Source organism: Theobroma cacao, chromosome 7 (genome assembly GCF_053813885.1).
Source record: "Theobroma cacao isolate CCN51 chromosome 7, ASM5381388v1, whole genome shotgun sequence".
Taxonomy (NCBI): Eukaryota; Viridiplantae; Streptophyta; class Magnoliopsida; order Malvales; family Malvaceae; genus Theobroma; species Theobroma cacao.
In genome coordinates, this window is record NC_142645.1 from 895,094 (window position 1) to 908,915 (window position 13,822).

The window sequence follows — 13,822 nt, forward strand, 5'->3', positions numbered from 1 at the left end:
TTAGTCACGAGCCCCAACTTGACTACATAGCCATTTGCTCTTTAAGCTTTAATGTTTCCACATTGTGAGAACTCTTTCGAATTATCTTACCAAAGTGTTCACAAAATGGATACAAACCCATAACTTATGGTTTAATGCCTAAAATAGTGAACACTATCCCATCATTAGAGTTCTACCCTTATTTACCAATCATAACTCCCTAGCACATTTACCTATACATTGCTTGGTTATTCACGAGCCTCTCATGGTCATCGCATTTCAACCTCTAACACTCCCTATCCAGTACTTAGACCGAATCCCCACAAAAAACAATTTTGTCTTTAATTACTTGGTGTAAGAAAACAAACAAAAATTCAAGCTATGAATTCTTTATTTTATTTGAAGCAAAGATAAAATGAAGAAGGATCAAGAAAACAAATAATAAAGAACTATCAAGGCAATAACATATGTTATTCGTCACAATGAAAAGTACTGCAAGTACTCTCCTTCTTTCCTCATCTGTTAAGCTATTCAAAGCTTGATACCCACTACTTAAATCTTATCCAAAGGGTCCAGCATACAAATTTATAAAGATGTAGGTAATAGATTAATATTATTCTTGACAATAATTAAGATTAAATCGCATGTCTTAAGAGGCCAGGAATGTGAATGTTCATCATGTAATCCTCCCAATCAATACTCTTGGAATCAAAGTCAAATACACCCATATCAATGCCTCTCCCTTGAGCCACCATTCGCAACTTGTCTAAATTTGTGTCACTAAAGCTGTATAGGGAGAAAAGAACATTTAAAACAATTTGATTAGTGATTAAAAAAATTAAATTGTTAAGCCAAATGCAAGAATTTTGAAGTAATTAATAAACACATGTACATACTTACTTGCCCTTAAAGAAGGCATAAGGTTTGTAAAATTCTGCCAACCGCATTGCAAACTTGATTTTGCGATTAAGGTCCATGTAAACTTGCCTAAAATACTGGCAACTAAGGATGTTCACCAAATACAATACCTTTACAAATTAGAAACATAAAAAATAAATTATAATAAGATATGAGAATTTATTAATAAATTATTCTAAAAAATTTAAATAAATATTTATTTTTCTATTACATATAATCAAGTCGTTATACTATTAATTTGAGTCAAATAGATCCTTATAGTTAGAGAGTAACTAACTGCCATTAATCAAAGCGTCACACGTTGTTTTAAGCCACATGATGCTGACATGAAAAATAACATATAATCATGCCATCATAGTATATCAATATGTTACGTCAGTATTTGTTATGATGCATGTCTGTGATGTCAACATAATGTAACATAAAATTACATCTAACGTTTAACTAATGATAGTTAGTTAACCATTAGTTCTAAAATCTTATTTGGTCCAAAATAAAAATTTAAGTGTTTGATTGAATACAAAGTATAATAAGTTATTTGAATTTATCTAAATAGTTCAAAGACTCTTTAGATAATATGCCAAAATAAAAATTAAGACTGTGACAAACCTTTAATAGGAACACATATTTAATCCACATGTATAGAAAAATTCCATTGACCGTGCTCAAGAGTGTTACTTTACGAACTTTAACTCTTTGTCTGTTTCTATTAATCCATGGATTTCAGTGAAATAACAATATAAAAATTTTTAGTGAAAAAATTTTTAGTGAACTTCAACACGTTATTTTAGTATGTCATGTCATTAACTGTTATGACATGTCAGCATATTGTGTCAATACTATGTGATATAAAAAAACATGTAATGTTTTAAATAATGACAGTTAATTAACCATTAGTTCTATGGACTTATTTGACCCGAAACAAAAGCATAACAGTTTGAATGAATGCAATTAGAAAAAAAATAATTGATTTGAATTTTTTAAATAGTTCAGAGTCCTTTTAAATATTATGTCAAAATAAAAATTAGGAATGTAACAAACCTTCAATGGAAACACATATTTAGTCCACATGTAGAGAAAATATCCATTGATTGTGCTCAACACTGTGAGTTTACGAACTTTAACTCGTTGTCCGTTTCTATTAGACCATGGGTTTTCAGTGAAATAACAGTGTATAAATTTGCAACAATCCCCGAGTTTTAAAGGATTTTTCAATGAGGAGCTAACATGGTAAATGGTCTGACAAGATTGATTACTTGTGTGAACTGACATGGCCACGACCATTGCATTTACCACCATGTCTGCAGGTATCTGCATAAATTTTGAAATTCACGTTTTTCACTTGCAATTAGACCCAGCTATAGGAAGAAAATGGTATATGTTATCCAGAGATTAAAAATTCTCACCACATCGAGGGCAGAGTTAGGATAGCCAGGAAAACATGTTAATTTCCCCTTGCCATAACTCACAATGACGCTATCTATAGTTCTGTAGTAACACAAATATTAATGAGTCATTATTCCAAATATACAATGTTAATGAAAGCAATAAATTGCATTAATGAAATATAATAATAATCCTAAATCAAATACCATAAAAATTTGAAGTTACAATTTGGTCATGATAATTACCTCACACCTTCAATCCAGCCAGGGAAGGGTTCTTTATAAGTGCTTGCAATCATGGTAGGGCGGATAATGACAAGAGGCAAATCTCCTTTAAAGTTCCCTAAAAGCATCTCTCCCATTGCCTTTGTAAACACGTATGTGTTAGGCCACCCATACAATTTTGCCCTGTATTCATAAGAAACAAGGTTTACCACTGTTTTCTTTTTACTTTTTTTTTTTTTTAATTTAAGATATCGTCCATACAATTCAAGGTGAAGTGAAAATGATGACGGTGAGAGAGAAACCTTTTGAGGCCGAATTCCTTCATTTCTGATTTTATTACTTCGTTTGGGGCATGTTGGAATCGCAATTCATCTAATTTTTCCTCTACAATTCTCTTCTCTTCAATAATGTCTAATTTACATGTTTTCAACAATGTATCATCCACGGAAAATGGTTTTTCTAATATAATTCCTGCTTCTTCACCGCACACGTAGGCTAAAAGAAAATTATAATAAAAAAGCATGATTGTCAATCTTAATTTATCTCCGATATATGTTCTGAATGCACTAAAATTTAACTATGTATATAACAAATATCAACCACTAATTAATCAAGAACGATCAATTAATTTCATATTTACCAGTTGATGTGTGGAGAAACAGCTTTATCTTATCACATTTCTTCGCAAAGCTCAAAACGTTAAGAGCTCCAAACGTATTGATGGCCAATGCAACATCATAGCTTGAAAATTAAGAGGAAAGAAGAAAAGAAAAGCGGCGAATTATAGGCAAAATTATGTTCTTAAGACATACTCCTACAATTCAAATATGAGGATTCTAAATTACCTTTCATTGAATCCTGTCGTGGCAGCAACATGTACTACAATTTCTATTTCTTTCAACATTTGTTCCCTTAATTTTGATTCATTCACCCCCAAGTTTTCGGAAGAAATATCGCCAGGCACTGCTATCACCTTGGTTAATATAAAGGAATCAAATTCCGAACCCCAATTGTCTCGAAGAATCGTAAACAATTCTGTATCTATAATCTACATAAAAATTAAGATGTGTAAGTTTTTTTTTTTTGTGAATTTGAAATTGAATTTTATATCACGTGTAACAAATTGGATTGAAATAAAAATTTTAATTTCAAATTTAGTATGAATCATATGATAGAACAGTAGTAATTACGAATATGACTTTCATGATTATCGTAAAATTGTCTGAATTATGGAACTTAAAATTCATTATATACCTCACTATGCAGGCGTTTTGTGGCAGATTTAGCATCTGCAGCCTTCAAAAGAAGATAGAGCTTATTCACATTTGGTTGAATCCTTAATATCTTCTCGACAAAGACTGAAACCGGAGTTCAGAATTAAATGATTAAGTAAAACTAAAATGATTAATTATATTGTGTTTTAAATGAAATCATCATCCTTGGCTTCGTAAGAGAGAGAGAGAGTACTCTTTGCCAAAAATCCAGTTGCACCAGTGACTAAAATAGTTTTGCCTTGAAGAAACTTGACAACATGATCCAACTCCATATTCATGTCTGAGAACCCAAAAAGAAATCAAATAAAAGAAGTAACTTTTTTATAATATTTATTGGAATAAGATTGGGTAAAATTCAATATTTGATAGAAGAAAAGATAAGATAAATGTATGCTTCCCAACATCTAAATTGCAATGTTTAATGATAATTTGGAAGTATTGAAAATAATAGTAATTAAAGTTGAAAAATAATATAACATGTGGCATCACCTTGATTTTGGAATTTCTTTTCCCCTGTTTTTTTTTTCTCTTGTTCTTTTGCCTGTTCTTCCTCTTCGTCTTTATGTGAGTTCTAAAAGGTATTTATAGGGGAGAACCAGAGCTGTCGATGGAAGGGGAAAACCCCCATTTTGGTGCCCTTAGGCCACAGCTTTTGTGCAGTGAATGAGTTATGGCATTGATAGAGGAGAACCAGAGCTGTTGATGGTAGTGGAAAACCCCCATTTTGGTGCCCTTAGGCCAAAGCTATTGGTGGTCCTATTTCGTGTATCATATCCCATCTTAATTGAATGTGAATATGATTGTTAACACCTTTATAAGACTTTAGGTTAATCACTATTAGTAAATTATGTTTAAACTTTTAAAAATTATGTAATTTAGATCCGAAAAATTACTAGACTGGTGATGTTTGCATCAGGATCATTACACTATGTGGTTCGGAGTATGCATGTTAGATTACAGCTAACTGAGGGCAGAAGCTGGAAGCAGGATTAACGACCTAAATGAGGAAGGCAAAGGAGAGACGTGTCAAGGTCAAGGATGGATTAGTAGGAGGGATACCTTCCATCTCTGCTCTCCTCAAACACTTATATTTGCTTTAAAATGATATGGAATGTGGACAAATAAATATTTTTTTAGTACAAAAAAAAAAGAATAGAAGGTATGTTTGAGATTTCACTTAATGACAATTAAGTGATTTGGTGTAGCATTGCTGTAATGATCTACAATAAGGGATTGATAATTTCACACCTATTGAGGAGAAATTTATATGCTGGTGGAGAAATTATCAGTTTGATTGCTGTTGATGTTGGGAGGGTTGGAGAGTTTAACTGGTGTTTACATGGTCTACGGATGGCCCTTTTGCAAGTTGTACGGAAATCTTGGTTTTTCCTAACTTGTGGCTTTTGCTGCAACAGTCTTGCTAATTAATGCTTGCAAAGCTTCCATTAGGCAAATTGCAATGGAAGCTTCAGGACAAATTGATGGATTCAAAAGGTAAAAAGAATGAAGGCAACATCTAAGGTTTTAAAGAATATGAGAATTCTGAAGCTTCAGGGATGGGAAACGATGTTCAATTTGAATTCAAAAGAAGAATTTTAATTTCATATTACAAATTAACATGATTTTCATGATTATCATCAAATTGTCTGAATCATGTTAACGAAGTGCGGAACTTAAAATTCATTATATATCTCAGTATGCAAGCATTTTGTGAGAGATTTAATATCTGCAGCCCCTACAGAAGACAACTTATTCACCATTTGGTTGAATCCTTAATTAATATTACTCTTTGCCAAAAATCCAGTTGCACCAGTGATTAACATAGTCTTGCCTGGAAGAAACTTGACAACGTTATCCAACTCTATATGCATGTATGAGAATCCAGAAAGAAATCAAATTAAAAAAAGTAATTTATTTATTGTATATATTGGAATAAAATTGGGTAAATTTGAATAATTTAATAGAGAAAAGATCAGATATATATCCTTCCCAACACTTCACCAAGAAATTGCAATGTTTAATGATAATTTGGAAGTATTGAAAATAATATTAATTAGTGACTTGAAAAATAAGATAACATGTGGACACCAACTTGATTTTGGAATTTCTTTTCCCTTGTTTTTTATTTTCTTGTTCTTTAACCTGTTTTCCTCATTTTGCGAATTTGAGTTTAAGAGGTATTTATAGGGGAGAACCTGAGCTGTTGATGGTTCTTGTCAAAAATACCTCTCATACATAATGTGCTTTTTTAAAATAGCTCTCTCTATAATTTTAACTATTTTTAGTCAAGAGAAATTACTTTTGGACTAAATTACCTTTAATGAAACAAACCCATATGTTTAGGTCTGCGCCTCAAACTGACTCATATCCTTTGATCTTTCCTCATCAGACCATTTATCTCTGGAGTATTTCTTACCAGAAAGAAAAACTTTTAAGCATTTTGAGTATTTTAGAGTGATTTTTTATATACGTAGAAAACTTTTGAGCGTTTTGAGTATTTTTAAGCATTTGGAGTCGTTTTTGATACATAAAGAAAAACCTTTGAGCATTTTAAGCATTCTTCGACAAGTACGCATATTCGTTGATTATATTGTTAAATAGAATATGGTATATTATTTGAAGTTGTTGATTTTGTTAAATGAAATTCAGTAATTTTGGTGATTTTTAGGCCTTGGGTAACCGATATTTGTGCATTGCGTGACTAGTTTTTAGGCATTGCATTACTAATTTTTAGGCATTGCAGGATTGATTTTTAAGTATTATGTGACTAGTTGATATGACATTACCTAACAGATTGATAGACATTGCGTGACTGGTTAGTAAGGCGTTGCATAACTAGTTAGGAAGACCTTGTGTGACTTAGGCATTACCTAAAAATCAGTCGCATAATACCTAAAAATCAATCACACAATGCCAAAAACCAATCACGTAATGCCTGAATATTAGAGACGTAATGATTAAGGCATGCAATGCCTAAAAACTAGTCTTACAATACCTAAAAGCTAGTAAAGCAATACCTAATAACTAATTGATTTACTTGCTCGCAGTCAGGTTTAAGTTGCCAAAGTCATACAGTATTCTAATTTTTTTTTTTTATAATTGGGGGAGAGGGGATTCAAACCCTGCTCTTTAAGCAAGGCGATAATGCACCAACCAATGAGCCAAATGCTCTTGAGTCATACAATGTTCTAATTTATAGATATATCTAATCAATTTCAACCCCCTCAACTATGGGGTTCTATGAATAAATCAATAAACCCAATAACTTAAAACACATACCTTGATATCATCTCTGCACTTTGGGGTGGCAAGAAAGAGCTGGACGACGAGATAGACAGTATTTGCCAAGAGAGAGAAATCGGGATTTGATTTTGAAATTTTTGTCTGGATGGTGACATAAAGAAAACTGAAACCATTTTAATTTGTCTGAAATTATTTAAAGGGCATTGTTATCAAGTCATGTCAAAAATTGACTAAAAATAGTTAAAATTATAATGAAGGATATTTTTGAATTACGTTTATGAGAAGGATTATTTCTCATAATTTTCTCTAGTAGAAAACACCCCATTTTGGTGCCCTTAGGCCACTACTTTTGAGCAATGAATGAAGTTATGGCAACCGATGGTCTTATTTCATGTAATGGCCTTTCCTTTCTGAAATTGGGTACTTCAATCCGAACATAAAGTTAGGTTTAGTTTCTACCAAATTTAGGGGCATGCTAGAGGGAAGCCCCAGCCGAAAGAATGTGGAGGTGGATTCCAATGGGTTTGTTAAGCAGGTGCAGACATTGCTATCAGTTTGTCCAGTTTGGCTCTCAGAGTCAAAAAAGGTTGCTCTCTAACAATCCCTATCAAGGTCTTAGACTGAACCCCACAAGAAATATTTGGTCTTTAATTACTTGGGGTAAGAAAACAAACAAAAATTCAGACTATGAATTCTTTATTTTACTTTGAAGCAAAGATAAAATGATGAAGTATCAACTACACAAATAAATGAAGAACTATCAAAGCAATAACATCTGTTATTGGTCACAACGAAAGTAATGCAAGTATTCTCCTTCTTTCCTCATCCGTTAAGTTGTTCAAAGCTTGATGCCCACTACTTCGTTTTTTTTTTAAGATTTGAAGAAGGAGATTCAAACTTTACTCTTCAAATAGGAAGATTATACATCAGCTAATGAATCAAATATTCGTGTGTGCCTTCTATGTAAATTTTATTCAATTAATTTTATTTTTTAATAATAATTAAGATTTAATCCATGTCTTAAGACGCCAGGAATGTGAATGTTCATCATGTAATCCTTCCAATCAATACTCTTGGAATCGAAGTCAAATACACCCATATCAATGCCTCTCCCTTGAGCCACCATTCGCAACTTGTCTAAATTTGTGTCACTAAAGCTGTATAGGGAGAAAAGAACATTTAAAACAATTTAATCAGAGATTAAAAAAATTAAATTGCTAAGCCAAATGCAAGAATTTTGAAATAATTAATAAACACATATACATTCTTACTTGCCCTTAAGGAACACATAAGGTTTGTAAAATTCTGAGAACCACATTGCAAACTTGATTTTGCAATTAAGGTCCATGTAAACTTGCCTGAAATACTGGCAACTAAGGATGTTCACCAAATGCAATACCTTTACAAATTAGAAACATAAAAATATATATATTATAATAAGAAATGAGAATTAATTAAATAAGAGAAGTTCTTATAAAAAATACAAGACATAATGTTTTAAGAAACCCTTAATTATTCAATACCCTTAACTTGGCTTCGTAAGAAACGTGACCAAAATAGTTTTGGCCATAATTTCAGGCAGGTTTATTAATATTCAAAATGATTAGTTCGCCCCAAAAGAATATTTTTCGCTAGACGCTTAAGTCCTATCATTAGTCAATTGCTAATGTTTCCAGTATTTGATGACATGGCAATATTTTAAGGATAATTTTACCCTTCATTATGTCGTAGCGTGCAAGAATCGAAACTCGACTGCTACGCTTGCAAAATTTAGGGAGTCGCCATCAAATTATTTTTTTATTTAGGTGCGATTGGCTACATATTAAGTTTGTTCTTCTCAACGAAATCTTAAATTAATTTTAGGATTGCTTAAAGAACAAGACTCGGTCTACGTATTTCAGAGTTAGATTCGGAAGCACAATTATACACGGGGAAAGATTAGTAGCCGCATGACGCCCGTTCTACGAATAGTACCACTTAATCATATGCTACCCTATTAACCTTAACTTTTTATTTTTATTTTTATGTTTCCCTAATCTTTATTTATTTATTTTATCTTTTATTTTATTTACAAATTAAAACATTTTTTTCAACCTTACGAGTGAGACATGCATATGATGCAATTGTGAAATACATGACATAAAATCTAGATAATGTCAACAAAAACCATTTATTGAGTGTACTTTTCAAATCTGTCCATCACACTAGTGAGATTCGGGAGCATTCTCTCACCTAGAGAAATATCCGAAAAACTAGCATTCGCAAGTTTAACGAGAAAATCCCATCATCGGGTAGTTGTTTGCACGTAAAAACTATATTTTAATAAATGCAAATCTTAATATGAGCAGAAACTTTTTATTAAAAATATTTTTCGAGCCCTCTCATCGTACTGGTGGGACTCGAAGGTATCCTTTCACCTAGAGAATAGTTGGTTAAAAATATTTGTTTACACTATGTCCATGAGCACTTTTATCTTCTAGTTGCCCCAAATTTGTTTCTGTTTCTAGGTGCGTGTATGCTTATATGGGAATCCCGTTGCAATCAAGTAATATCTCATCTGCACTTGCAACATTCAGGATGCTTGAGGAGCCCATTTATAATCTTTCCGATACAATCTCAATGACTGTGATTAGACTAAAAGATCCCTGAATAGAATATCCTCATCATTTCTAAACATGATGACCTGCCAGCTGATGTCATTCAGAAGCTTCCTAAAGGAAGTACTGACATAGCAGTTGATCAGAAGTCCTTCCACCAGTTCCTTGGTTCTTTTGCTCTATCTTGGCACATTCGATACTCTTTTTGTTCTTCATTCTGGACTTTTCACCTAACCAAATTCTCTTGTATTTCAGGAACTTTTCTTGAAGCTTTTGAGTAAAAACATTTATATATGCTACTCATCAAATAGAACTTTAATTTTACCAAATGCGAATCTTATATATCCTAGTGAGTGATACATATAGTTTGAAACAGTAACTCATCTTTTCTAGGAAAATAAGATATCCCCTACCTCTACATTCCTTTTAATGGTAACGAGTTTGTCGTAACATACGGGTCCGGGAACCCAACCGTCAGACGCGAATGTGAAAACTCACTAAAAAATTAAACTAAGAGTCGCCACCAATCTTTTTTACTAGGTGCGATTGGCCACCTATTGACTTGATTCTAATCGATGAAAACTTAAATTAATTTTAAGCCCACCGAAAAGAACCTTAAACTGGTCTACGATTTTCTAGATCAAGGCTCGGGAGTACGGTTACGCCCGGGAAAAGATTAGCACCCACGGGACGCCCGTTCCATGAACGGTTATCATTCTTAGATTATCCTATTAGGCTTTAATTTTTAAATTAGCTATATTTCCTTAGTTATTGTTCACTTATTTTTATCTCCTATTTGACTTAAAATGGAATGCAAATATGAGGCAAGATGCATGGTGTGAAAAAAAAGCCGAATGAATAACTTTTTATCGAGGATATTTTCTCAAATCCGCCCATCATACTGGTGGGACTCGAGGTATTCTCTCACCTAGGGAATTATCCGAGAAATTCGCCTTCGCAAATTTGACGAATAATTCCTATCATCGGAGTTATCGCACGTTTTCTTTAAAAATAATGTTTTCGTGCATAATGAACCTAATTCGAGCAAAAGCCTTTTATTAAAGATGTCTCTCGAGCCCTCCCATCATACTGGTGGGACCCGAGGATAACTTTTCACTTAGGAAACTTTTCGAGAAATACTCGCCTTCGCAAGATCCTCGAAAGATCCCATCATCGGGGCTTAAACTCGAAAATAGAAATATTTATATGCAATGATATGTATGATGCAATTATCTATATTTTTTAGTTATTATTAATTAATTATTATTTTTATTTTATTATATTTTTTGTTATCATATTTTCTATTCTTATTTCTTATTATTATTTTTTTATACTTTACATTTTTTGTTCTAAGTTCTTATGTTTTTCATTTATAATTAGACAAATTGTTTATAATTCTATGTTATTTTAGTGAACAAAAATTTTATATATTTTTTTTATTATACTATTTTTATTTTATATATTTTTATATTTTTATTATTATATTTTTTCATAAGCAATCTTTTATTCAAACCTAATACCTAAGATCTTATTTTTTTTATATATATATATATATATTTACATTTTTTATAGTTTATGCCACTTAATATTCAATGCTTAATTTTACATTAGTTATTTTTTATTATTTTTTTATTTTTTTATTTATTTAATGTCATGTATATTGTATTTTCACAAATTAATTATTTATTATATGTTTGAATTATTATTATTTTTTATCATTTATTATTTATTTATTATTTTTATCAAGTAATTTTTTTGGTATAGTCAAACTCTTTATTTATTACGAATTTCGAAATCTTGAAATCGAGGCTCTTCCATCGTACTGGTGGAGCCTTGATTCGGATTCCGAACCTAGGGAATATCGGCCTAGGATTACGACTTCTCGTATCCCGACCGATTATCCCATCATCGGCAATGTTTACTTATCGAATAACTCATCACTTTGTCCCATTCTCATTCTTTTTCATTTATGAAACTATCTTTTTAAATACTTTGACAATTACATATTTCATTCTACTATATTTTCTATTTCTATTATTTTATTATTTTTTCTTATCCTTTTCCATGTACAATATCCCTCTAAGACTATTTACCATGTTATTATTTTTTACTTAAATGTTCATTTATTTTCCTACTCATTTTTATTTTTGGATCTATTTTTAAAACTAACCCTTCTCTTCCCTTTTTTTTTTACCTAAATTTTGCTATTATCTATTATATAATTAAATGTATAGATTCTTATATTTTTACCTTATCCCATTTCTTGTATATAAAATTTTAATTTCATTTTTTTAAAAATAACTAAAATAAATAAATATATAAAACAAAAATAAAGAAAAGACAAAGCATTCACAATAGGCATCAAGGATTCAAGCCCAATAATTGTAGAGCCCAGAACATACCAAGGTCGGGCTTGGACTAGCCCAAAACTGAACCCACAGATGCCCACAATAGCTCCAGAAGCCCACTCCTCCTTCAGCCAAAATGCACCGTTTAGTGCCTTGCTTCAGCTGCCTCCTACTAGCCAAAACGACGCCGTTTAATGCTTCAGCCCTAGCTATTTAAACTTCTTTTCTTTCCTCCCTTTTCATTTTCCCCTCTCACTTTCTCTCTCTACCACCAGATCTCTCTCTTTTCTCTCTCTAAAAATCAAACCTAACTTTAAAAAGAACCCTACTATCGGCGTCAACTTCTCTCTCCAAAACCCTTCGCCGACCGGTCGCCTAGATCTATTCTTTCTTTGCCCAACCGATTCTCTCTCTCTTTGTTCCTATGCCCACCGTTTGAATCTCTCTCTCTCTCTCGATGATCGGATCTCAGATCGATTACCCTGAAATGACCGATCGGTGACAAACGAAAGTCAGCTCTCACTTCCTTCCTCGCCGGTGATTCAGATCTAAGAAACCCGAATCCCTCTCTTTTCTTCACTGCCGTCGTCAGTTTCCTTTCACCGATGGCACAACAAACCAAGCCTCCTATCCAGTGACAGCAAAACCCAGACTTAAACGCCCCACAAACATTACAAAGACCCCAAACTCTCTCTCTCTGACCAGCGACACAACCTAAACCTCAAAATCCCTTTTTTTTGTATCTTTTTTTTTTTGTTATGGATTCCCCGGTTGCTAGTGAATATAGGGTATTTGTTGTGGCTAGGTATTTGGGTTGCTAGAAAGTTAGGATTTTTTATTTTTTTTGTTGTCTCCCCCTTTTTCGATTGCTACAGTGCCCCCTCCCCTTTATACCCGGTTCCTGGGCACTGGGGAGGGGGCACATTCCACTACCTTGCCAGACGCGAATTTTTTGCATCTGGCAGGGTGAGGGAGGTGCCTGGCAGGGTGCGTCCGCACCCTGCCAGTCGTACCTTTCTCCCCCCTTTTTTCATTTCTTCTTTATTTTTTAATTTTTATTATTTTTATTATATTTTTTTAATTCATTTTTTCGTTTATGATTTTAGTGTCCACAACTGCCCCTCTTTGCGCATTCCGGAAATTCGAAATAGTGCAAAGACGTAGACACTGTATTTGACTAAATTCTTTAATTCTCTTACCAAGTTTTTTTTTCTTAAATGAATTCCTCAAAATTGAGGCAATGCGACTTTTAAAAATGAACTCTTCAAAACTGAGGCCACGAGACTTTTAAAATAAACTCCTCAAAACTGAGGCAATGGGACTTTTAAAATGAACTCCTCAAAATTGAGGCAACGAGACTTTGAAAATGAACTCCTCAAAACTGAGGCAACGCAACCTTTTAAAATGAACTCCTCAAAATTGAGGCAACGAGACTTTAAAATGAAACTTAAAATTGAGGCAACGAGACTTTAAAATGAACTCCTCAAAATTGAGGTAACGAGACTTTAAAAATGAACTCCTCAAAACTGAGGCAACGAGACTTTAAAAATGAACTCCTCAAAACTGAGGTAACGCAACCTTTTTTCCTTTTTTGGAATGGTGAAAAATAATCAACTCCTCATCTGAAGTTCTATGATTTTAAAGATGAATTTTCCTCTTTTTCAATTGTTTTAAAATTGTGGACATGGCAATTCATCTTCATCAGTTTCCTTTTTTTTTTGGGTGTTTTAAAGCCTTCTCTTTAATCAATGGGGGATGAATCGATCACGCTTCTGATCTCTCGTCTTCCCCAATTCATTGCTCATAACTGTTTTCTTCCTCTATCATATGCATGGTCCAATCATTCTTCACAT

At 32.7% G+C, this 13,822-nt stretch overlaps 1 protein-coding gene across 1 annotated transcript; it reads right to left on the reverse strand.

Moving 5' to 3' along the window:
* Positions 1-614: 614 nt before the first annotated feature.
* LOC18593326 (putative fatty acyl-CoA reductase 4) lies at positions 615-4,053 on the reverse strand. Its single transcript, XM_018125260.2, has 10 exons — positions 3,975-4,053; positions 3,762-3,865; positions 3,353-3,555; positions 3,148-3,248; positions 2,810-3,002; positions 2,529-2,690; positions 2,304-2,385; positions 1,939-2,208; positions 880-1,007; positions 615-765 (listed from the first exon to the last, which is right to left on the reverse strand). The coding sequence occupies exons 1-10, from the start codon at positions 4,051-4,053 to the stop codon at positions 615-617; spliced, it is 1,473 nt and encodes a 490-aa protein (XP_017980749.2).
* Between the last annotated feature and the right edge of the window lie 9,769 nt (positions 4,054-13,822).

What these genes read in the sequence shown, in the direction of transcription:
- LOC18593326 (XM_018125260.2), bottom strand. Translation starts at nt 4,053, where the DNA reads ATGGAGTTGGATCATGTTGTCAAGTTTCTTCAAGGCAAAACTATTTTA. An exon ending in ACGACAGGATTCAATGAAAG is followed by an intron (nt 3,249 to 3,352) that starts GTAATTTAGAAT and finishes TTAATTTTCAAG; the next exon opens with CTATGATGTTGCATTGGCCA. An exon ending in AAGGAATTCGGCCTCAAAAG is followed by an intron (nt 2,691 to 2,809) that starts GTTTCTCTCTCA and finishes TTATGAATACAG; the next exon opens with GGCAAAATTGTATGGGTGGC.